Genomic DNA, 25,673 nt, shown 5'->3' with positions numbered 1-25,673 from the left:
CCTCCCACGGGGCAGGGACAGGGATGTTTCCTGCCTCATGCTCTCAGCGTGGTGACAGCGTCACCGCCAGCCCCCTGCAGAGCCACCCCCAGGCCACAGCTCGCCTGTCCAACATCAGTTCCACTGGCAGCACACAGCCTGAGCTCGTGACCACCCCTGTGCTTAGGCCAGGCCGTAGGTAACTCTGAGGGTTAAGAAGTAACAGCAGCTGGGCACTGCAGCCTGATAAAGCTTCTGATGGCCAAGCCAGGAGCAGCTCAGCTCGCAGCAAAGTGGCCCAACTGCCCCTGCTGGGGCCTTTCCCACTGCAGGGACGCAGCAGCAGCACCTCCAGCCAGCCCCCTGCACAGGACAGCCATTGCTCTTGGCCAGAATGCTCCTGGAAGAGCTCCCTGAGAGCTTCTGCTGGGAGCTGATGGTTCCACAAGCATCACAGGGGCCTTTCAGGCCAGCAACAGGACCAAGGATGGGCAGGCAAAGACTAAACAGGGAAGAATTCCCCCTGCAGCCCCCTCCCAGCACCCCCAGCCCCTCCCCAGCGCTCCCTCCTTACCTGTGCCACGAGGGCATCTCGTTGCAGGTGCCCGGCCGAGCAGCTGGGCTCAGGAACTGCCAGAGGAAGGCTGCTGCTGCTGCTCTCCCTTCATGCCCAAAGGTTCCCCAAGCCAGGCTCATCAGCTGTCCTTTCATCTTCTCCCCAGGAGGCTGCGTTTGAGATGTCCTCAGAGAGGAGCACAGCAGGACTGCAGAGGTCAGCAGAGCCCAGCTGCAAGACCAGCCCTGGGTCTGCAGGGGAAGCCAGGCTGAGCCCAGGCCCCTCACTCCCACACTCGCTGCAAGGAGCGTTTCCCAGCAGTGGACCCAGGGCTTCTCCACGTCCTCTGAAAATCTGGACAAGCTGATGCCCTCAGGGGCCACTGTGGCCAGTGCCAGGGGCTGTGCCAGCCTGCCCGGGGCAGGGCACGCGGGACCAGGCGCGCAGCTCCCTGCGAGGCGACGGGCGACACACAGCAGCACAGGCCGTGGTACCAAGGACACACCAGCACACAGCGCTTTATTACACCCCCCAGGCTCCCCACAAAAGCTTTGGGATGGATGGATGCAGACAGTCAGTCAGTGTTTCATCTGCGAGGCCAGAGCCCCGGAGCCAGTCCCAGGCAGCACCCCGGGGACCCCTCCTGGTTGTTTCAGCGCACGTCAGCGGGACTTTGGCGGGGAGGGGAGAAGGGGGAGCTGGGTCAGACCCCCCCAGGGGTGCCTGCTACCACCCAAATCACGAGACAGACCCAGGAGGGTGCATTGCAGAGACTGGAAGGGAGCACAGAGTTAATCAGCACAAACGGAACGGAGATACACTGACCTGAGCCGGGCTGAGACACAACCACGAGCCACCGAGCAGCCAGAGCCGCAGCGGGAACGGCTCTGCGTGGGAAGGCAGAGGAACAAACACCCACTGGGCTCAGCACCCTGCCCAGCCACAGGCCCTGCTGACACTGCCTCCACCCTGCACCAGCCCACAGCAGCACGCTCCGGGGTCAGTGATGCCCAGGGTGCAGGGCGGGGGCTGGGGCTGCCCCACACACTCTCACCCTCTGCAGGCTGCACTGCGGCCTCCTGGGGCTCAACAGACTGCTTGGCTCATGGAAGACTGCCCTGCTGCCACGGAACAGGGCTGGAGAGGTGCTGGGGGCACTCTGTGAGCACGGGAGACAGGCAGAGTTTGGTTGTCATTCACAGACAGGACCAGATGGGGTCAGAAAGGCGGCTGTTGGCTCCCGGCAGCTCCCTGAGCCCCCTGCCACACACAAAGGCTGGGGCTGCACATGTAGCTGTTGCTGTTATGTCATTTTCTTCCCTTAACAGCCAGATGAGATGGCAGCACTGCCCAAGTGAGATGGTCACTCCCTCAGGGCCTAGGGAGCAGAGGGGAGGGCTCAGAGCAGGTTACAGCAGCGACTACCCAAAGCAAGGCTTCTCTTCTGGCTGCTGAGTCTCCATGCCAAAGGCTGCCCAGCTCGGGGAGGAGCTGCCCTGGGCTGGGGCTGCTGCCCTGGGCTGGGGCTGCTGCCCGGGCAGTGGGTGCAAGGCCCTTCCCAGGGCACGTGCTCTGTGGCAGCTCCCAGACTCTGCAGAACCTGCCGTGCTCACAGAGCAGCCACCAGCAGTGAAACCCTCTTGGTAAGCGAACTAAAAGAGCTGAGAATAAGGCAAATAACTTAAGACTGACAGAGTAACTCCCAGTTTTCTGCCTGTGGTGCCTTTTACTCCAGGAAGCAGAGGAAAGGCAGGTTGACCTTTCTTGTTTAACTTTCCCTTTCCCCTGAGGGACGACTAAGACTAAAAGAGAACTTAAGAGCGAGCTAAGGAGAAGCCGTCTGTCTCCCTGGAGCTGGGACACGACATAAAACTACTTGTGGGCTATTCCAGGCTGTTGGAAGTCAGCTGAGAGCAAGGCAATAGCCCCCGTGCCACAGGGGCTGTACCAGTAGTGTACTGGGTCACGCTCTGTGCAAGTTACGCAGCTTGTTCACCAGTGTCAGTTCCTCTGTGCTCCTCTGGCTGCACTGGTGTGAACTGGTGAGCACTGGTGAGCACTGGTGGCTGAACACTCCACACAACCTCACTGCACAGCTCAAGGTAGTCATGTAAAAAACCGTATCAATTAGAGTTCATTTCCCGTGTCTGGTATCTGTACACTCCAAAACAAGTGTTCTAATGCCCAAACATCAAAACCTCACAGTCTACTGGAAATGGATCAGCTAGATTCCCTTTGCACTTTGTTTTCAAGCCCCCTGTGTCCACTCCTCCCCTCGAGGGCAGACACCCCACACACCTGACTGCAGGCCCCACCTGGCTGCGGCGGGTCGGCTCCGACTCCTCTACACACGGACTTTCTCCCCCTCTGACTACCTGTACACGAGAAGAAAGGGTGTGTATGCCAAAGTGACACCTTTTCTCCCCCCTCGAGAGGATTCTCACACCTTGGAAAGCTAACAATGGGAATTACATTAGGTAGGATAAGGTTGAAACTGTCCACCAGGCCAACGGGAGCACTACGAGTTTCCTCCAGCCCTCGGTCTGTCGCTCAGAGCTTCCTCTCCCTTAGTTTGTTCCCATTTGGTTCATCCAGCACTGATGAGTGTCCATCACCGTTGCTCAAGCATTTGTCCTTTTCATGTTTGTGCTCTTGCTTCTGTCTCCTGATCTCCTTATACCGCAGAGTGATGTCCCTGTGAGGGGAAACAAAGGGACGTGAACAAACCGCTTCCACGCACGACACGAGCCAGGCAGCAGCTCTGTTCCAGGTGCCCACGGGGCAACTAAACCCACTGAAATCTTTGGGCTGTACATTTCTGCACCTCCTGACAGCACTGATTCACTAGAAAATTGTGTTTCTTGCTAGTAGCCTGGCTGTTATCACCTCTTTCAGAAGCATAACGCTGCCGCTGTACTGGGCCTCCCCTACAGACCCCTGTAACTCTCTCACCCTCCTGCAGCTGCTCTTGGTTTATTTGCACAGAGCAGCACCCAAAACAAACAAGTGTAACTTGGCTCACTTGTCACTGCCACAGGGGCAGCCTGGACACTCACAGCACAGCAGACTCTTCTGGCAACAGAGCCACAAAGCATCTTAGTCATGCCCTTAACTCAGAGCACAGGATGCTGTGAGGCACTGCACTCAGCCACTGACCTGCTCCCTGCTGCTGCAGCAGTGCTAAAGCTGGCAGGCCCAGCAAGACCAGACCTACCAGAGGCCTGATCCAGACAGGAAACTGCCAGAAAAGTCTGTGTTTAACAGCTGTCACAGAGAACGGTGCAGCTCCAGCCACCCCGAGGAGCTGGAGGCGCTGAGGGCTAACGGCAGCGCCACAGGTGATTAGCCCCGGGCTGGGCTGGAGGCAGCACCCCCACACTGCTCACCGGATGAAGAACCTCCAGGCTGTCCAGGTGAGCACCAGGATAATGCCCAGGATCCAGCACTGGGTGATGTAGAAGGGCAGGGAGAGGGTGAGGGTGTAGGGATCGTACTTCACGACGATCAGAAACTCCGTGGCAGTGATGGCAGCGACCAGCCACGCCTGCTGCCCCAGCTTCTTATGGAACTTCCTGCAAAGCAGATGCACAGGTAAAGCAAGAGCTGCTGCTGTAGAACTGAGCACTCACAGAAACAGTCACAGAGGCAGCTGGGGTAATTGCTCTGCTCAGCTTTGCACACCTGCACAAGTCCAGCCTGGGCTACACCTGTACTAAGGCTCTGCAGGCTGACACAGGGGTTACTGAGCTTCCCCCTCAGAGGCTCTGAAGAGACACTAAAGAAGCTTCATCATCATGTGATGCAAGGACACATCCCCATTTTCAGGGTACTGGTAAGTCCACACAACACAGTTATCTGCCCAGCTTGAGCTCAGCCAGGATTCATGGTATGGTCTGAAACAGGATCCCTGCTCCTGGATCTCCTCTGCCAGCATCAGGCCCCTCTGCCATAACCACATCCAAACCCCTACATAACTGCATGCTGAAACCTACTCCCTTCCCAAAAAGGCATTCAGTGAGCTGCCCCTAATGGTCTCTGAGCAGATCTTAAAAGAAGAAAGCTCAGTAACAAGCAGGCAAGATAATGGAAGACACGAGGACCGTGGGTCACTCGTGGGACAAGGCGACCTCGGGGCACACACGTGATTAATACCTAATCCCCAAGGTTTGTTTTTAAGCAGTACCAGACAAGTCAATGAGAAGCTGCAGAGCCATGTACAAATCTAGTGAGGGAGGCATCAATCAGTCATGCTAACTGCAGTAGCATCAAGACATCTGTTCAGAGACTCTGCTGGCAAGAGGAGGGACGGGAAACAGACCATCCTTTGGGTCAGCTGTTCTGCACGAGACAGACAGAAAACGTCCCTCATCTGCCTTCAGGACACCTCACAGGCCACAGCCCATTTTGAGAAGCCTGGGTAAGCTGCTTGATCCACACCAGCCAGACCTCCCTCCCTTCTTGACCTGGGCTGTTTGTGTCATTTCTAGACGTGACATTTCCACATCTTCCTGACCCGACACACCAGGCCATTCCTGTGGCAAGGACCCCGTGGGGTTCTGTTTGTTGTTCCATGCCCTGGAACCCTGCCCACAGCACTGGTGTAGCTGTGCTGTCCAACAGTGCAGAGCCACAGACACCACTGCCCACTTGTCAGACTATGTTCTTGTTCTTCCATCACCCAACTTCATTTTATTCCCATCAGGGAAACCACCCAGGAGAGAGCTTTTAAAGTGGTATGAGCTGCTTTTGCTTCCCCAGGGGCATGAATTGTTTCCTGAAATCCAACAGATTGGAATCAGGGATGACTGAGCTTGAGCAAAGCAATGCTCACAGCCAGCTGAACCTGTCTCACCAGCAAGCACACTCACCTACCTTCTCTCAACAGCCTTTGGATTGCACCTTTTACTTAAAACCCACACGAAGCAGCATTTTGGTGCACTTGCCTGTGAGCCCTTTTTGCCTTCTATTGCTCTTTATTCTTCTGCCTTTGCTCTGGGTGTCGCAGGGAGCATCTATTCTGCAGAGGGCCTCTCACTGAACCACAGCCTATTCTGAAGGACATTTTCCCACCGGGCCCTTTCTCTGTTACTCTGTTCCTGCCACACAGGGAGAATTCAGCATCAAGAAGATGGGGAGCACGGGGAGAGGACAGGCCTGTGAGGGCTGGGGAGGATGGACACGCTGAGAGGACCCCTGCAGTGCTTCCAGGGCATTGCAGCACGTACGTCACACTGCAGCCACCTAAGCCCTCTGAGACGCCTTTTCTTGCTGGTTTTGCAGTGGACAAAAGAGAACTCCCCTAACAAATCCCTCATTAGGATTTCCTCAGAGAGTGGCTGCTCTGCTAATGCTTCCCTCTGGCAGGCAGAGAGCTGAGCCTGCCAGCACCCTGCCACCTCCAGCTCCACACCAGAGCGGGCCCTGAGCACCTCAGCAGCGCCAGCGCAGCTGCAGCTGAACACTCGCCCCAGCTTCTCTGCCTCTCTTCTCACCAGATGCCAGGAGCTGCACTGGGCAGAGCATCCTTCCTAAAGGCTCCTTCCTCTTGCTCAGGCAGATCTGCTCCACTGAACCCCCTCCCTTGGACTCTCATGACCTGGGAAGGGATCCAAGCGTGGAGAGCAACACAGAGCTTCTCATCCCTCTCCCGTCTCCAGGGGAGCGATTGCAAGTCAAGCACACAGACCACACAGTTTCTGAAACGTGAGGCCAGAGCCACATTTGACACCAAAGCATAAGCTTGAAGTACACCAAATTTCCCAGACACCCTGGGAAACAATGTGATGCAGCAAATCAAGTGTAGGTGACTGCTGCTGCAGATGGGATGAGTGCACTCTGCTCTTTAAAGAGTAACCTGCCCTGACCCACTGAGATGAAAGGACTCCAGACACTGCTGCAGGTGCTTCATCTGGAACAACGGATTAAATGGGCAGAGACCAGCCCTGACACATGGACACAGGGAAAAAAGGAAGCAGCAGGTCTCCCACTGTGGGCTCAAGCTGCTCAGATGACTAGGTCAGCTTTCTGCTTTGCTGACCCGCTTCCTCGCTTCTGTTCACCGGCTCATGACAGCACACTGGCAAAAGAATGAGCAGTAGCCCCAACTGGGAGCTGTGCAGCCCCCAAAGCCACCGAGGGAGGGAGCTGGTTCCCTGCCCTTCTACTCACGACAGGTTTTAAAGAAATGCCCTTTTTTTAACTTGATTTGATGAATGAGATCAAAAATTCACAGCCTCGATGTAGGCTCCCTGGAAGAGACTTAAAGACTGGAAACCAGGAAGATATGACAAGGCCAAATGCTACAGACCCTTGCATCGAGGCTTTTCTGGTCAGGAACATTTCATGTAAGAGCTCAGAGGCAGCTCATTGACCACAAAAGGAATATGCAAGAGCTGGAGATCAGCTTCAAGAAGCACTCCTCAGACTATTTCAGTTCTAGATACTTTATAGTCATCATGCTCAGCCCAAGCTCCTGCAAGCAAAGACCTAAAACTGTCTGCAGGTACTGAGAACCCTGAATGTGTGAGAGAGAGAGAGAAAGAGCATTTGAACTTCACTAACTTCACTACAGACTAAACATTGCACGGGGAGCCGAAGAGATCTGATCAGTTTCTCCCAGACAGTCCTGTTGCTACGAGACAAGGCAAGGAGCCATGCTTCTGCCAAGAATGGAATATTCCAACCCTTGTGCATTAGGAAGTTGAGTGAGTTTCCCAAAGGAAAAGGTGAGGAAGGTTTCTCATGTGCTGTTAGCTGGGAGCCTCTGGTACAGCCTGCTCTTACCCAGCAGCTTCTCCCTACAGCACAACAGGAAGAATCCCAAATGCTTCCTTGGTTCAAAACAACGTGCAAGTGAATATGTGCCCAGATAGTTCCTGCTTGGATGATCTGAAATGCACCAAGGAATCAAAGTCCAGTTGCAAAAGCCCCTGCAGAGAAGGTATCAGCAAGAGCAGATGCCATTTGGCATGACCGGCCCGATGAGGTCAGCTCTGTGGTGCATGAAGCTGAGCCATCAGCCTCAGGAGTGAGGGCACTAATTCACCTTACCCACCAAGAGAGACAGAACCGTGGGTGGATGATGAAGACATCAGTTCAGGATAAGAGTCTCTGCTTGCTGGATGAACCTCTCCAGCTCACTGACAGAAGAGCAACAAACTGAACGGGCGACGAGGCACCAGTGACTGACGATGCTCCTAAATTCAGTGTTATGCCACATGGTTGAACAGAAGGCAAAGGAGTTTGTCCAACCCAAACACAAAGACCAGAAGGTTGTGCATGGTGCTGAGGAGAGGAGCTGACCAGTGAGAGGCAGAGACCTGTTCTTACCTTGGAGCTGGAGGCACGTCCCACACCCGTAGGTCCGACACCAGAGGCAGGGGCAGCCTGCCACTGCTGAGTGTCCTGAAATCCGACTAAGCAATGTGGGTTCACCCTTCTTCCCAGCTCTAGGAGTCAAAGCCTTGCAAGGGAAACTGATCTTCAGAGAGTGTTGGAACCCTAAATTCTGAACACAGACACTTTTTGCGTTGGTCAGTGACAGACAATGCACATCCCTTGGAGCCAGACGCTGTCTTAGACTTAAGATGTGGGCTCAGGCAACCTGTGACGTTACTGCTAAAGCTTGAAACGTGGTTTTGAGAACAAAGCTTTCTCAGGTCTGCAGAAATAAAAGCAGCAAGGACAAGTATGATGCTTCAGGAGGAACAGTCTGGAAGTACATGCACTGCTGTGTATGGGTGCACTCTGCCTGCAACACACACGGCTCGGAAGGGTCCTCTGCGCTGCAAGAGGATGCCACGAGAGCTCGAGGACCAGAGGAAGGGAGCTCAAGAAAAGAAGTGCCTTTAAGAAACACATTTGCTCTTTGTTTTAGTTTGGGCCCTGTTGTCCTTAGAAGGTACATCTAAGGACTGTAGTTCCTGGCTATCAGTCTGAAAGTGGAGCTCAGTACTCCCCTGCCCACAAGCCAGCGACCCTCCAGCTACCCACACACTCCACTCTCACAGGGGTGCTCATTCATTAAATGCTGAGGTTAAAACCAGTGCACACAGAATGCCCTTAGCAACAGCTGATCTCTAACCAGAGGCAGCCAGGATTTCACCTCCAAAACAAAAAGAACACAAAGCAGATGCTTTGGGATTAGGTCTCTTTGCCCTCGACAAGCTGAACCTTTGCCCTGGGGTGGATGCCAAGGAGCTGGAGTAAATTCACACCAAAGCAAGTGGAGCTTGACATGGAACACAGACAAGAGGACTGGCTTACGGGTCGTCCATGAAGTCGTAGATCTCCCTCATAGCCACACCTCCCACATTGACAAAAAACACAAGTCGTAACAGGACCAAGTAGTGTTCTGGTGGCATCCAAAGGACAAACTTCAAGTAAAATGTGTTCAGCTCTGCCAACAAAAACTGAGAAAAAGGACATTTTAATTACACTCAGAGGGCCTCAGTGAATGAAGCCTGGAACCTCCCTCTCTCCTTGTGTGCTTCCCCCCACCATTCCTCTAACGCCACGGGTCACTGACTGCCCAGTGCCAGCTGCAGTCACCACCACAGACAGCTGGGGGTTTGAAGTCTTCTGTGTGTTGTTGGAAGAGGCAGTAAAAAAACCCCACAACAGAAACCCTGGCAAGCAGTGCCTCTGGTTCTGAACAGGTTTACAGTGTAAAGTACCTGCAGAACTATGAACAACAATCCCTGAAAGCAACTTGCCCCTTCCACTATCATTGCAAATCTGACTGAGGGAAACCCCAAAATAACACACGAGGCACAAGCAGCACAGCCTGGGATTTCTGGTTTGGTTTTTCCAGTGAAACAAAACCAGCTCAGGAGAGCTGGTGGTACAGTTACAGCAAAGCGTCTCAAGGGAGCTGCCCTGGCACTGTGACTGAGTGAGCAAGCAGACACGGGTTTCACACTTCAAAAGCAATGACAACAAACAGCATTAAGTATTGTTTAATCCCAAGGAGCAAGTCAATCCCTGAAGCTGCTTCTGAACTGTCAGCTGAAGCCAGGCTTTGCTAAAAGAGATATTATTATACCAGGGACAGGCATAAATTCCATGGAATCTCTCAGTTGCAACGTCTGCTCCAGCACCCAAACCCCCACTTCTGCAGGGTGTAAAGCTGGGAGTATGCACACAGCAACCAGTGGGACAAACAGCTGCCTTATTTACACCGGCATGGTTGCTTCTCCCATCAGCCCTGGGGACCTCAGCACGGCTGTTGGGCAACGTTTTATGTTGTGGGTGACATGAACTTGCCTGCAGACTGCCTGGCCCTCGCTGCTGGCACTGCTGCCTGCCTGCTCACACACAGCACGCTGCTCCTGAGGCACACTCAGGGCTGCAGCTCGACAGCAGCACACGATGCAAAGCGGTTGTGAGAGTGAGGGGAGTGGTGGTGGCTTGCTGAGCTGACTGGTGTGTCCAGGCAGCAAACCATCTCGAGATGCTTAAAGGTATGTTGCTGTCCTAGCAACTGTTAAAAACAGAGTTGTACCCTGTACCACGGCAGCAGCACAGAAGCTGGTTAATGCCCGTTGTCTCTGGAAGCACTGGAAGTGTCACAAGGTCTCTTTAGCTGAACTTCACAGTCGCTGGACTGAAGTGAGTTTGAGTTGCTCAGAACAGAGCCAAGTGACATCCCACAGACAGCACAAAGGCCAAAGTCTCCCAGCTGACAAGAGGCAGGAGTGGGGAAAAAGCACTTGAACTGCCAAGTTTGTCCCCTGTGTCAGTGTCACCTGTGACACTTGTGCCTGGGAATGGAGGTTACAAGCTGACTGTCCGTTGGCTGTGACTGCTGGAGAACACAACTTTCTCTTTTGTCTAAGCAGGGGAGGCAGTTTACTCAGACTGGCCAGGCTGAGCACCATTAACAACATGACAGGCTTTTTGCTCAGTGAAACAAATAAACCCAGAAGCACCCAGGATACTGAATTATTTACACCTGCACAAAAACATCTGAGGCAAAACCGAGCCAGGCTGCTCAGAGCTGACACGGAGAGGCCTGAGGCTTCGGTCACAACCCCTCCAGCTGTAAAGTGATATCTGTCTCCTTAAGATGGAGAGAAACAAGCCACTTTAATTCCAAGCCAATGCTTTTGGTAGCAGCAATGGTTTGCTGAATTAAGTGTAGATCATAGTTTCCATTGCTCACTTTGCCAATCAACGCTGTTCAGCAAGGAAGAACAACTCTGCAAAGCTGACCAGAGACAGACACCTTTCCTGCAGGGTTCACAAGTGATCTCTACTAAAGACAAACCACCAGGCAGAGTTTCAGCCCGAGCTGCCAACTGTACAGACACTGGAGTCTTTACACAGCACTACATCAAACGTCAGAGGAAAGATACGACAGAGAAGTTTCCTTACTACGAAGATTATGCCACAGACTGCTAGCCATCTGCGTAAGCTGGAGGCTGGCTTCCACTCAAACTTGACCCAGCTGTATGGGGTGAACTGGAAGACAATTCTCTTCATTTTACCTCTGGAAAGAAAAAAGCAGAAGGTGTTCTTGCCATTTTAAGAAACAGAAGAGGCATCTATTAACACCTGAGACCCCCATTTCACGAATGCAAAATGCCTCCATTCACTCTGCAAACTAAAGTGATGATCCAAATAACAGGTTTGTCTTTTTACCTCAGAATGCCAATCTCTTGAAGCTTTAGACTTTAATATGCTACACCCATTACAGTAAGCAGCTCCTCAGTTCTGCTTTGCTAAGCAAAGACACGTTACAGAAAAGGATGGTTCCTGTACTTGACAGTACAAGGCTACAAGGGGGTTGTTAAAGCTTCGGTGTCTCAGTTACCATGAAGTTCTGATTCCTAGGGAATGCAGTGCTTGCACCACGAGCCAAGAGGCCCTGGCAGTGAATGAGAGTGTGATCCCAACCCGGCCTCTTGCATCCCCTTCCACCCTTTCATTCAATAAGCTCGTTTCCCCCTCATTCCCAGCCATCAGGCAAGGCTCATGCCACACAGCTGCATTTGCAAGAATTCCACTCACAAAATTAACTGTCATAAACAGGCTCCTATGCAGCAATAACTTACTAGATGCCCAGGTCACCTAAACACACCTGAGTTCTTTAGCTCACGATAGCAGAACAACTCAGCTTCTCCACATGGGCCCACACTTTGCACTGTGCTGCTGCTTGTGGAGTTACTTTCTTTGCCAACTTACTTGTAAGTAGGAATGTTCCAAAGTCCTTGCCATTTGTATGTTTTCAAAGAAAGCCAAGACAGAGTCTTCATCCCACAGTAAATTCCCAAGCCATTACATAAGATCACATCCATTATCCACTGAAAGGAGAGAAAAACCACAGTGATGCTGAGGAAATGCTAAAGCCTGTAAGAGGGAAGATGGTACAGGTACACACATGTGCAGACAGGCTCTCAGGCACTGAACAACCCCAGAGAAGAGGGGTGCATGAATGTCAGAGAAGCTATCTCAGTTGCCCACATCTGTTTAAATAAAGCAAAAGGTTCTACAGACAGTGGCTGCAGCTGCTCTTCTGCTGTGTTCATTCTGCTGCAGAACAGGCCTCTTCCCACTTACTGCCAGCTCAACTCCACTCTATTAAGTGAGAACTTCAGAAACAAAACACTAACCTTGAACTGGATATTACTATGCCAACTAACTTAAAGTACTCTCAAAGCTTCAGGCTGCCTCCTACAGAAATTGCTTATCTCCAGGCTCAAGATGTGAACTTCAACAAGAGATTTCTCCTCGTGCTCTCTCTTACTGCCGAGCATTCATTCTGGAGATGGAGCTCTTGAGCTGAAAAAAACCCCAAGGCTGTCCTCCAAAGCAGCAGAGCACAGAGTGTTAACTTCATCTGAAGATATTTTTGAAAGCAAAACAGCTTTGCTTGATGTCTTTATACATAATGCATTTACTTTTATAAATACAACCATGTAGCAAATCATGACATGCTTGGGAAAGAGCTTGTGCAGCAGAAACAAGCCCAAACAACCCAAGACCTGGGGCTGTGTGCCCTGAACGGGAGAATTTTGATCACTCTGGGAACTAATTTACATTTCACAGGAAGAGAGACAATACCTTTTATACAAAGTGTGTCACCTCAAGCTATGGAGCTTGTTTTTAACACAGAGAAACTAGATCACATTAGTCCCTCTGGCTTGAAAAACTACATACAAACAGTGTTTTAGGCCAAGAAAGGTGACCAGGCCAAACATCCATCCATGTGCAGTAGCCTGGAAACACATACAATGATGCAAACACTGACAAATACAGCACAGACTCCACAGGAGAAGCTCCAACGCTCCTGAGCTGCCACGCAAACACCTTTGGCCACGTGTACATGACATCACTGAGGTGCCAGCCCTTCCTACCCCCCTCCCTTCAGAAGACATTTACACAGCTCCATCACCATCTGTGGGGTACCTACGTGATCCCACCAACATTCACTGAAGTTTGGAAGCTGGTGTTCCAGGCTGTACTCCAGGAACTCAAACATCACACTGATGATCATACACATCCACCAGTCTCGAATCATCAACGTCTGCATCGAGGGAGAAAAAAACCCATCCTTCAAATATTCACCAGAGCTGCACAGCATCCTACAAGCCATCACCAAAACGGACACTTGCTCGCTTTTGCAACACTGTATGGAAAATGTCATGCACTTTTGTCCTCTAATTTCAAAAGGGAATGCTTCAGGAACATGAGACTAACCCTTCTGGAGCCTGAATGCACAGGACACACGGTGTGCTTTGTCTAGCAGGTGTGACTAGAGCTGAATATTTTGTCTCCAGTGTCCAGAAAAGGAATGGGAAACTGACAACACTCTGATTTCCCTTGTGTGATGATTTCAGCTTTTACTGATCTGACCTCACAAGGAATTATGGTGGAGGAGGGACTTTGGAAAGAAGAGAGGTGATCTAGCACGGGCAGGAAACAAACCAAAAAGTCCTTCCATGTACCACAGAACTCTCAGTCTGGTTCACAGGTGGCTGCCCACTGTAACTCATCACAAAAGCTGGTATCACTACAACAGAAGCAGCCAAGCTTTAAAAGTAGACTAGAACTGCCGGAGAAATGTAACAGAAGACTCACTCTTACCTTCAGGTACCAGCCAAAAAAGTGAGCAGGGACAAATCCATCCAGTTTGTCCTACAAACCAAGAAGAGAGCATAGGTCACTTTGCACCACAATAACCCACTCTCAAGGCTTCCTTTTCCCCCTCCCCCAAAGAAAAACGTAGTAGTAAACTCCAGTTGTTTCACATACAAACATTAGAGGTGGTTTTTTAGGTTCTTTGTTCTCTAGTACAGTAACAAACAAGCTGCTCTCAAAGCAAAGCCCCTATTTTAAGGGGCAGGTATTAGGATCATATTGATGAAGTGGAAATGACCTTTTTAATGCTCAATGTCATGCTCTTTGCCTTCCAAGGGTGTAGAAGCAGGAGATGTTCAAGCCAGAGCAAGAACACGCCTTTCCTCCTTAGACCCCTACTTTGTGTCTAGCAGAGCTGCTTCAGTCTCGCCAGTCCTGCCACCATAAATCCCTGGGCTAAGTGCCCTTCTTCTTCCTAGTTCTGGGGCAAGACTCAAAGAGGACAGCTATAACTGTTCTCAGTTACTCCAGCTCCTGATGCATTGAAGACTTACAGGGTGGACCCAAAAGATTCGGTGCTCCTCACTCCACAAGCACTGACAGCTCCCTGCAATCAGAGAACCGTAAACTCCTTTGCCCTTGAATTTCAGGTCCTCTGTTTACCATGGAGAAGCAATAACCTGACAGTTTCTGGTATTCAGAGAAGTGCAGCTTCTGGGTTGCCTGGCAACCTGCAACATTTGAACTTTGTGCCTCAAGGTGACTGTGAGCTGAAGATTCTTTAAGCACACAATTAAATCCAGACTCCCTGGGGAAAAGGTTTACATCAATAGTCACAGAAACAAGGGTTGATAAACAGCTCACCCTCCCTCCTGGGCAATGTAATCAGGACACAATGAGACACATCTCCACGGACAGGGAAGGTCCAGAGCAGAGACATAAAGAAGGTAAAGAGTCAGCTGTGTCCTGTTTTCTGATTGATGACTGCACTTAGTCCAAGTAAGCCACCTCTTACCAAAAAACAGCCAGACCCATTAGCAAGAAACTTCATTTGCTTCTTACCCAGATGTTGTGAAATGGATCCGTTTCATTGCCAGGATCATAAATAAGGCAGTTGCCACCGTAGTCTCTTTCTGGCAAAGGAACACCTAAATGTGGATCAATGTACTTCATAAACTGTCTGCCATCCTGTACAGTCTGCAAAAGGAACACAAAGCCCTCTTGATAAGCATTAATGCACAGAAAAGTACAAAGGCAATTAAGATCAACATTGCATCTTCACATGAGTGGGGTTTGGTTTCAAATCTGTTGCAGAACAATAGCCCCAGAGCTCAAAGCATCTCACAGCACACACACACACCCACAACTGACTTTGAGCCTCTGGGGCTGAATATTAGGGTAAAAACACGACTACAGAATGAATCCCTGACTTCTCACAGATGAGACATCAGAGATCCCTAACTTTGCTTCCTAAGCCTCTCCTCTATGCTTCCTCTCTTTCAAAAGCTTAGCACTCAAACTGACACACAATTCCCTCCCACTGACCCTTTTGCCCTTCCTCTCCCCTCCCCTCCTCGAGTTGGGTGAGGGTAAACAGAAAGCCGCCAGTAACTCAGGAAAGGCTCGTTTGGTGGCTGCACCTTCTGTTTCCCTAGGGGAGAGATCCAGCAGCACAGGCTGAAATGCAGCACATGCAAACAACAGCCTGAGCACAGGGGTGAGGTGCAGTGCCAGCAGAACTGGCCCTGTGTGTGTGCTCAGCCCCAGTCAGCTGCAGGTCTAGAGCAGCACTGCATGAACTGGCAGGAAAAACACGAGTGCAGCTCGTTGAATAATCTCTGGTTTCAAGCAGGGTCCCAGCAGCAGCACGGGGGAAGAAACCCGGCACGAAGAGCCAGGAAGATGAAGGAATTTGCTAGTAACTCAGGCACACATCTGCTGAGGGAGTGTTTCCCACTGGAACCTCTGGCTGTGCTGGTCAGTGCTGTACCACAGACGTGGTATAATACCTGTGACACACCAGCACTCTGTGAAAGCAGGAAAAGGCCAGAATCAGTTAAGAGCCATGATAATAAAGCTGCTGAATAACCCACTGAAGCCACATGAACTGTATGACACGTTTCAACTGGGACTGAGCTTGTGTTTGCTTTTAGGGAAGTTTAGTCACAGACTCAGCATAATTTTAACCTTACTTAAACCTGCACTACAAAGTAAGAATGTATTTTTAGTCAGGAGCTGAGCAACAGCTAATTGAGTGTGTGTAACCCCAAATGGCTGTGAGACAGCACAGCACTGGAGGAGAGCAAAGCAGCTCCAGGCTTTGCCATCGGGATTCAGAACTGCAGCAGCACTATCAGACACAAATGCCACCTTTTATTCAGCCTGACTGCAGGTAGTTGGATCATTTACAAGGATGTCAGGGAAAAAAAAACCCAGGATGCCATGGCACAGTGAGAAAATACAGCTGGGAACTGAGTGAGTATTCCTCAGTGGTGAGGAATAACAGAAAAGGCAAGACAGACCTGCTCATGCCTGTGAAAGGGGCAGAACTCCACTCCCTCCAAGCAGGGCGGGCAGCCTGAAAGAAACCCTAATGAGACATTAGGGCCCTGTGTAAGGGTTTACACTGAACCCCCAAGTTACACCAAAGGGACAGAACTCACATTGTTTAGTGACCTACTGTGGACACATTCCGGCTGCCCACTGAGACAATGAGCCAGGCAGGAAAAAGGGGACAGCTTTGTGTCTTTAACAGACCTCAGCACTGACTTCTGGGCAGGCTCCAGGAAAGCCAAGAAGAACAAGAAATGCTGGAGCCAAAGCAAGTCTTTGATTACTTGGAAAGAGTTTGATCAGTACTAAAACCTCGTTTGCAAACACCTTACTCCCAAGAGAAGCCAGAGCCGACACCTCTAGATTCCAGCCTCACTGCTTCAAGCTCACTCGGCCTCCAGAGGCAAAACGCTGCTTTGGTTTGTTAAAAACCACATTCCTCATCCTTTTCTCACCTGAAATGATTTCCTAAAGCCCCCTAATGAGTACATGACGATGCTCTGCACAACCCTTTTAAAATACACAGCACCAAATGTTAGCAAAGGACCTCTCTGCAAATCAGCTGGGGACGCTCAGTGCAATCTGCATCTGAGAAGCAGCCGGCTGCCTGCAGAACAGACAGTTACTCTCATGCTTTAGTATCTCTACATCTGCTTTTGGTTTCAAACCATGCTGTTGCCTGAGGAGATGACTGCAATAATTGGATGGAGTAAGTGAGGAAAGGATGCCTCCTTCAAGATCTCAAGCTCCCTCTTGGCCCTCACAGTTGACCTGCAGTGGTGCAGGCACACGTATCAGTGGCTTTGGTGTTAGTGGCAGGCTTGCTGCTCTTGCAGCAAATGTTTTACTTCAAGTGCTGCATTTCTGATCAGTCACAGAACTGTGAAAGCCAGGGGAAAAACTCCTAAAGGACAAAAATATGGTAAAAAAAATAGTGTGCTTTATTTGGAAGCAGCATAGGCACAGCACAGCATGTCCCTCCAGAACAACACATCCTCTGCTTGCTGCCACCACACAGAGTTCTGGAGAAGGTTCAGTGTACTGCAAAAAGCACCTGTCATTCAAGGTATAAAGTGTTTCAGAGTGAATTCACCCCAGTCTGTAGGATCTGGTATGCAACTGCAGCAAGCCACATCAAGTCCAGCAGAGCAGAGACTAACCAAGTGAAGCATCAGCTCCTGAAAGTTTGAGCTAAACAAGAACCCTGACTTACCCACCCATTTAAGACCGGTGTCCAACTCAGGCTGACACTAACTGGACCTTGGAGAAGGGGAAATGTTTTTATACCAGTGTAATTTTCCCTCAACCTAGAAGCCTCATTAAATAGCACAATGGCCCAGTGTCACAGAAACAAAGAGCACCTCCTGTCGTCAGCCAGAATCCTAAAGAACACCACAAAGGGACTGTACATCCACACTAAACCATCATTTATTAACCAGAAGTCTAAGTTACTAACCTGAAAGAGTATAAAGATGAGGAAGAGCTCGTACACAACGCTGACACACAGCCAGAACCTCCAGTAAGCTGCAGAGACAAACAGGGTGTTAGCAACCTTGCAAGGAAAGCAGCAGTCAGCTATTCATTTACAGGAACATAAACCAACATTCCCCAGAAGCTGTTTCCCACCAAGAAATTATAAAGCCCAGCATTCAAGTGAGGTGTTCACCATCCTTCCTGAAGGGTACAACTGCAAATGCTCTTCAGCTACCAGACAGAGTGCTGGAGACGTGCCTGAACTGCTCAGGCAGGGCCCTGCATCCGAGAGAAGGGACCTGAGTGAAGAACGCTTCAACCCAATGAACCACGTATTTAAGCATGAGAAGGAACAACAAGTGTCCCTTGCAGTGATTTCTGGCAGTCCTTGGGTATATCCTTCCTGAATCTCATCTATTTTCTTCCTCTGCAATCTCATGTAACCTGACCTGTCCAGCTTTGGTTTTCCCAGCCCTGCCATGGCTAATGTGCTTTGCCAACTCTGCCTGTGTCCTGCTAAAACAGACAAGACCGAAATTGGCAGGAGGAGCTACTGCTTTTATGTCTGTAAGCCACACACACACACATGCACACACACAGGGTGCTCCAGCAGTTTTTCCTAACCACATCCAAAAATGCACACGAAGCAATTCATCGAAGCTTGACTCGTCCCAGGCTGACACTGAATTCTCTCAGTAATGTACTAATCACTCTGCAATTATTTTAATAGACTTTCCTTCAGGTGTTTCCTGTTTATACTCATAAAACAGCTCTCTCTTTCCATGGTTACACCTAGGTCATAGTTAGAGTTGGACTGGGGCAAAGAGGAATCAAGGCTTGTGGTTGAGCGCAGACGCTGAGATACCCATCTGCACCAGCATGGTCTGCCACAGAGCGAGGAAAACAAGAGCCTTCAGGCCTGATTTGAGTGTTTGTTAACTCCAGGGCAACTCAGGGGTGTTAATGTTTAAAAGCAGAACCATGACATAAATAATGCAAGAACTAACCATACTGTCAGGCTTGCAAACACACTTGTTTATCAGCTCAGAACCTGAAATCAACCAGCCACGGTGCTATGGAGCTGCACAGGGGCTCATCTGCCTCCTGAAACAAAATGAAATGTCATCTTTGCCCAATTCAGCCTCGAGTAGCAGTCAGTAATTCCCCATTTTTCACAGCAGTCCCTGGCAGCCTGCCCCTGACACAGAAATGGGAGAAGGTGTGACCTTTTTTCAGCAAAGGTGCTAAACTAATTTAATCCCCACTTTGCACTTCTGGGAAAAATACAAAGGGAAAATACAAAGCCAGGTGTGGTTTGGGTCACAGCAGTTCTCAGCTCTGTCCCAGCTGCCACTGGAAGTCTGCAGATTCAAGATTAAGGTCTGCAGATATAATTGTTATTTCTTAATTAAGCAGCACAACAGAGTCTCTTCTTAGGGGTCAGTCATGGAAAACCAATAAAACAGCCATCACAGGAGGTTTTGCCCTTTGGTCTCCTTGGGAGAAGGCAAAGCAGCATTCTGCCTCCTTCGTGAAGCAGTAGCTCGTGCCTCTCGTGCCGCTGCCCTTAACACTGGAGAGAGAACAGTTACTTGAGGCTTTCATTCTTCCTTCGGATTTGGTGAACTTCCGAATCCACCAGCAAATTCCACTTGGAAGGACTGGCTGAGAGTCTGCCTGCACCCTCTCGTCCTTCTAGAGAGCGGCTTGGGAAAAGCAAACAGGCAAAAGAACCCTCCATTGGTCAAAGGGCTGTTTGGAAGAGAGGAAGCTCTCCCCACACTGGCACCACTGCGCCGCTGGAAATGGCTTCAGCCTCTTCCCTGTGAGTGTGCAGGACAGGAATCCAGCAGTGACCGAGCCACTAAAAACACCTTCTGTTTGATAAGGTATTTTCCATCCTTTCCCATAACAACTGCACACCTTGAAGAGCAAGCACTAAGTTCGTGCCAGAGGTAAGAATTAACCTTTCATTCACACACCTCTCCCACAAGAACTGAGCACTGCTTCCTTCAGACAGCACCTTCAGACTACAAGCCTTAGAGTTTCTTCTGACCTACAAAGCTCTGTATGACAGGCTTTACACAGACACAGATGTGCCAGGCTGCTTCTGAAACTGACACAGACACAGTTCAGAAAGCACAAAAATCTAAATCCCCATCTGAGCTTTTCTTCTCCCTCATCCAGGGGCTTCTGGCAACACATCACCTGCAGCTGCTGAACGTGCTCAGCAAGCCTCTGCAATAGAGACCCGAGACCTGGTTCTCATGTAGGTGTGATTTCTCCCTGGCTGACACAAGTACCCAAAGTAGTCTTTAGACAGATGACTTTATATCTGTTCGTGTACACCAGAAACAAGATGTTTCCAAAGCTGTGCAGACATTGTGTTCTCTCTCTTCCTGGATGAGACTCAGCTTTAGCTATAGAGTTATTTTTGGTGTGCCTCTAATATTTGTTTTCCTTACATGTACTTGTCACCATGATCCTCCCTCAAATTAGGACTGTCTTCCTGATTAAGCTGGCTTCAACTAATCATTGTCATACCTGATAGTTTAGTGATTGCTATGTTCAAACACTGAACTGCTGCCATTGTAGAGGACTTGGGAACACAAGATGAACACTTAACAAGAGAGGCTGCCTGGCTGGGAGCACAACCAGCCACTTCCCTCTGAGTGTCAACAGGGGTTTGGTATGACCTATGCTGCCTGAAAGGCTGAGTGAGTGAAGAACAATTCTAAGGAAAACAGACTTATACTGAGGGGAGGGAGTAAAAGCAAATCTTGTTGCTTTAGCAGAATTTGTTTGCTTCTGCACCACCAATGGTGAGTTGGCATTGGGGAGCTGTGCATAAATAAACCAGGTGGATACACATGGAGTAAAAGGAGCCATTTAAACAGAACGGCAGCATCAGGCACAAAAAAACCCAGACAAAAGTATAAACCATCTCTGAGCTGGCCATAAATAAGTACACACTGAACAGCAGCGCTCCAAAGAGCACCTGACAGAAGCAGGAAGCCTAGCCACTGTTAGGGCACAGCTTGAAAGAGCTGCAGCAACAGATGAGAGGTGTCTGCGTGCGATCCTGGCGACCCGACTGACCCGAAGGCTCCTGCTGCCCTATAAATGGAAGCAGCACACAGCAGCAGCCTGTGCTGCCAGTTCCTTTCAGATGAGATCTTTCTCCAGGAACAGCATGACAAAGATAAGGTCAGAGACTCAACTGCCTGATGGGAACTTCCCAACGCAGCCCTCTAACTGGAGAGCTGATGTGAATCTCACGGGGCTGCAAGGCCACGGCCTCTGCTCCTGCAAGGGCCTTCCCAGAGGAGAGGTGAGGAGAAGACAGCCAGTCATTGTCCTCTAACTGGCACCCAGGTGTCTTGCTGTGACTGTGGGAGCATCCACTAACCTAGCCAACTGCTATGACCCAAGAAAACCACTCTTCAGATCATCCTATCAGAAGAAACATGAAGTTAAAACAAAAGAGGACATGAATACACTCAGTAGTTGAAGCAGCATGGGAGCTTCTTCAACCACCTCACTCACAGACAACATAATTCTGCTGAAAGATACTCGACCTGATCTAGGTGACCCTGCTTCTGCAGGGGGTTGGACTGGATGATCTCTAAAGGTCCCTTCCAACTCCTACCAGTCTGTGATTCTATGATACTCAGCTTCAGTCCAGTAACTGCTCTTTCCAAGGCAGGAGCACACAGAGGTGCTAGATGTTGGCTCAGTCTGCACTAGAGAACTCTGACCTTTAGGCTTTCCCCTTCCATATTGTACCACTTTGTTCTAGAGATCAAAAATGACTTGCATCCCAGACAAAACCACTGGATGTTCTAAAACTGAAAGCACCCAAATACCACTGGTATCCTTAAAAGGAGCAATTTGTCTCAGAGAAGGAACCAGAACTAACTACAGCAGAAAGGAAAGACTAAGAACTGTTGTTTTCACAAGACCTCAGAAATGCAAACTTATGAATAAGAGCTGCAGTTTGCATGAGTGTGCTGTGGGCACTGCTCTGGAATAACCTCTGCTTTGACTGAGCTTTTGAACGTGCCCAACACTTCCCATACAGAAGAGCATTCCTGAACTGGAAGGTTAGATTTTTGGCCTAAGAAATCCTCACAGCTTTATTTGACTGTAGGAGGGCCTAATACTTCCAGGAATATTATGTAAGCCCATCCACAGCTCATTAATTCTGTCTCAATGATTCACATCTAAAAATAGGCAAAAGATCAAAGGTATTTTAATATTTTCACGCTTCACTTGATGTAACACTATTAGGAAGAGGTTTTGTGCCGAGCATTCAAATGCTCTCAAGACTTAACAGTCCCACTACATATCTTCAAAATCACAGTCAAGGCTTCTAATCTGCCAGTGACCTTGGAAAACAGACACGGAGCAAAGGGAGCGACCGGATACGTGGTCGGAAGTGCAGTCCCTCGACAGAGAGGAGGAAAAAGCAGGGGAGGGTGAGGATAAACAAGGGAAGTTAAGGTTTCAAGAATCTGGCAGTTCACACAAAGCTTTTGACTAGCAACAGGAAGCCAAAACAAGGAGATAAAAAGAAATAAACCCCTTATGGTACAGGCATACTGAAAGCACAGGAGGATCACTGTGCTGTTTGGGAGCTGGGAGGTCAGTGGTGAGTGTACAGTGTTATTAACCTATATTGTTATTTAAACTACTACTTACCTTCTCTGGAAGTAACACAAACATTTACATTCACAATAAACCCTGATGTACCAGAAACACTTGAGTGGCTTAAGCAACATAAGTTACCTGGATGGGGTCTGGAAAATGGTCCATCTTTAGCTTGTGTAACTCCAAAACATAGGAAAACCAAGATACTGGCAACGATACCTCTGAAAGGGGAAAGCAGAACAAACTTGTTGAAATTGCTGTGTCTTCCTAATGAGACTGTAAATTGCATTCACTGATGTAAAAAAGGGGCTGGTCTTTGTTTCTTAACTCCTGAACATGTCCCTCATCAACAGATGCCTTTTGGAGACTGTTTGAGGTGTAATTCCCGTGCTTTTAAGCAGCATCATGTAACAATGCACGTCGCTTTCTTTGCTATCATCGTGCTCAGCCATGACCCAAGGTGCCCAAGGTCATTGTTTTAGTCCTGGTGAGGGTAATTTCCCCAAAGCTGGAGATGACCTCAGTCCAAATGACCACAGGAACTGATAGTCATGCTCCTTGTTCTGAAAGCCAACCAGCAGCTGTGCTGCAGTAAGCTGAGTTTCATCTCTGTGGTTTTACTTCAAGTCCCCCATGGGAAGTTTTGAAGAAAAAAAAAATCACAAATTTGCATAATAATCATCACAACAGCTCCATTTCCTCTTTCCCCCCCTGTGTGGCAACTACATTTCTCTCCTTAACGTCACCACCCTGCCTCCTTATGGAGCTTTCAAAGCCTCACCAGCAGCTTGGCCTGCGGGCTCACTATGGCTTGAGGGAAGAACTCCTCTGGGATTTGGAGGGAGTTTCAAGCCACCCCTGCAGGCAGCCTGGATGGGCACAGCAAATGTGTTTTCTCAAGCAGCAGATCAGCAAGACACTAAAGTGTGCCTACAAAAACAATTTTAGCACATAAGGAAAGAGCAAGGGAGAACACAGCAACGGTTTCAGCAGCACAAACAAGTCATTGTTTGTGTTATTTTGAGAGTTGATTCAGAGACACAAGACAATGAAGCTTGTCTATGACTGTCTGTACATAGCCCTTTGTTCCAGGCTCTTAACGAGGCAGCTCCCGCTCCCTGTCCCTTCTCCAGCTGTGTCTGCATGAGCACGACTGGTACAAGCCCCTCGGCACTATCACAGGCTGAAGAAGTGGCAGATGGAGGTCTAAGTCCCCTTGTTACCTTTTTTTCTCCGTGGGTGTTCAGCATTGGAGGTCAACTTGCAAAGACACATACACCTAGACTCGTTAGGTGGCTGTGCAGCCATCAGTTGCTGCCAAAAACCAGTGCAGAGAGGTGTCTCAGAAGGCAGTTTCATGGCTTGAAATTCCATGTACAACCCTGATGCATAACAAGACTTTTAAAACCTCTGCTCAGCATACAAAGTATTTGGGAGATTTTTTCCCCCAGGCGTTGTATGCCAAGGTCATCAAGTACTTATTCAGCTACTCCCAGAGTCAGTCCTGTCAGCTCCTCCCGGGTGCTTAGCACAAGAGGAGAAGCTGACAGCAGTCAGATGGGATGGACTATTTCAGGACTGCTTCAAATGCTGCAAGAACTGTGTGAATAAAAAGTCTCATTGATCAGACAGGCTTTGCAGCACATTTCTTTGCCTAACAAACTGAATCTTCTACTGTCTTTACACCAGAGGCAATCTGGTCACATGTCATATGGTGACATCAACATCTGTATGTATGAACCTGGGACTAGATTTACACGTAAAACATTTCTATATACCTTGTCTTTAAAAAACCCTCTTCCTTTAACTGTCCTAATGTGTTGCAGGAAGGAAGGTCAGCATGTAAACAGATGCAAGTGAGCTCTAGATACCACACCCCATAACCTCACAGGTTCATGCTCCACCTCGGTTTTTGTACACCACTCCTCCTCATGCCTTACTGCAGGAGTCTGGCCACTCACCCTGCCCTCCGCTGCTTCCTTAAGTGATCTGATGAAGCACTTCTACAGTGGAGAGACAGGAGCCTCAGACAACTTCCCATTGCTTTAGCTACTCCAGGAAACGCAGCAGCTAGCACAGCAATTTGTACACCCTGCTTCCAATTAATGTTCAGCTCTAAGTTTCTCTGGCACCTCTCAGGAGGTTTCAGTGTTTGCAAGCGTGTATCTCGTCTTTGCACCTAAGCATCCAAACACTGCTTCACTGTCAGTGTGCACCAGCTGGAAATAAAGCAGGGTGACAGCCAGAGACACTGCTCATTGGTGATACAACTGCCTCTGTTCATTAAGCAGGCAAGTGTTCACATCAGACACTTGCAGGCAGTGACAGCCTCACGCAGCCCAAACTTTTACATCAAAGCACACAGCAGCTCTACATTAAGAGTGAGAAAGATCTCAGGGTAGGATAAGGTGTTTTAAGGTACAGAAGCAAAAACTATCTGTGACAGCTGGGGATACAGATGTACTCGTGCATGGTGTGACAGTCTTACTCCTGTAAGAGACAGGAGCTCACTGAACAGCACAGTCACTGCCAGCCTTTCTGTACGTCAGGGCTGAGGCAATAGAGGTGACACTTCAGAAAGGCCCTGGGGCTCGTGTCCTCCATCTGCACTGCTCCTTCCCTCGGAAAAAGTAACCATTTGGCCAAGTTAAGGATTATCTCAGAATTCAGCACGTGGCCTGGGTGACTACTGCAATACATAAAGATGCAGCATGAGTGGAAACAGAGATGTATGCACCAAAACCAGTAACAAACTGCAGTATTTGGATGCCCATGTACAACTCTCAGGATGCTGCTTTTCAAGTGGGTTTGAATCCAGACACTGCAGGCAGTATTCCACAGGCAGAGATGTAGCAACCATCACAGACATTTGCTGCCTGTTGCCTAGTATGATGCTGTGAAACTGATTTTAATAACTGGGCGCATTATTCCCTGCACTGAACGTGCAGAAAGCAATTTCTGTCTCATGAAAGAAAGACTAATCTGCTGATTAATCTTCTCTGGGTTTGTTTTTATTAAAGCAGCAAAGGCTCTAATCTCAATAATAGGATATTCCACTGAGTCACCTTAGATCTGTGTTACTCCCTAACGACGTGTCATCACTTCTCTTTCAGCTTTCTCCCCTTCTTTGTTTTGAACTGCCATTCCAGAGAAGGTCAGGCCTCCATCCATTCCCTGGGCTCACTCATTATAAACAGGGAATAAAATGGCATTTGTTCCCACTAAAGCCTTGCAGAAATTTTCCCAGCTCCAGACAGGGCACCGTGTTCCAGCTTGTTCCCTTTCACCCCCACTGCACACAAACACAAACCCTCAGCTCCAAAACCCCCGAGTGTGAATTGCATTAGTTACACCTATTGTGTAACTCACAGAATAACAACCA

At 49.3% G+C, this 25,673-nt stretch overlaps 1 protein-coding gene across 3 annotated transcripts in view; it reads right to left on the bottom strand.

The window, feature by feature from the left end:
* Window positions 1–1,038: 1,038 nt before the first annotated feature.
* Window positions 1,039–25,673, bottom strand: part of PTDSS2 (phosphatidylserine synthase 2) — a 37,034-nt gene continuing 12,399 nt past the window's right edge. The window contains exons 3-12 of one of the 3 annotated variants that reach the window (XM_061999963.1): window positions 23,515–23,605; window positions 22,430–22,512; window positions 14,678–14,812; window positions 13,622–13,672; window positions 12,948–13,061; window positions 11,720–11,838; window positions 10,910–11,024; window positions 8,801–8,946; window positions 3,922–4,107; window positions 1,039–3,230 (exon numbers count right to left, since the gene is read on the bottom strand). In XM_061999963.1, coding sequence (XP_061855947.1) covers window positions 3,086–3,230; window positions 3,922–4,107; window positions 8,801–8,946; window positions 10,910–11,024; window positions 11,720–11,838; window positions 12,948–13,061; window positions 13,622–13,672; window positions 14,678–14,812; window positions 22,430–22,512; window positions 23,515–23,599 — 1,179 coding nt within the window. In that variant the 5' untranslated portion in view covers window positions 23,600–23,605 and the 3' untranslated portion in view covers window positions 1,039–3,085. Of the gene's footprint in view, window positions 3,231–3,921; window positions 4,108–8,800; window positions 8,947–10,909; window positions 11,025–11,719; window positions 11,839–12,947; window positions 13,062–13,621; window positions 13,673–14,677; window positions 14,813–17,624; window positions 17,693–22,429; window positions 22,513–23,514; window positions 23,606–25,673 lie in introns of all 3 variants that reach the window. The other 2 variants (XM_061999962.1, XM_061999964.1) reach the window with 2 other exon arrangements.

Source organism: Colius striatus, chromosome 7 (genome assembly GCF_028858725.1).
Source record: "Colius striatus isolate bColStr4 chromosome 7, bColStr4.1.hap1, whole genome shotgun sequence".
In the NCBI taxonomy this organism is placed as follows: Eukaryota; Metazoa; Chordata; class Aves; order Coliiformes; family Coliidae; genus Colius; species Colius striatus.
Note: the sequence above shows the minus strand (reverse complement) of the source record. Positions and strands in the feature narration are given on the sequence as shown.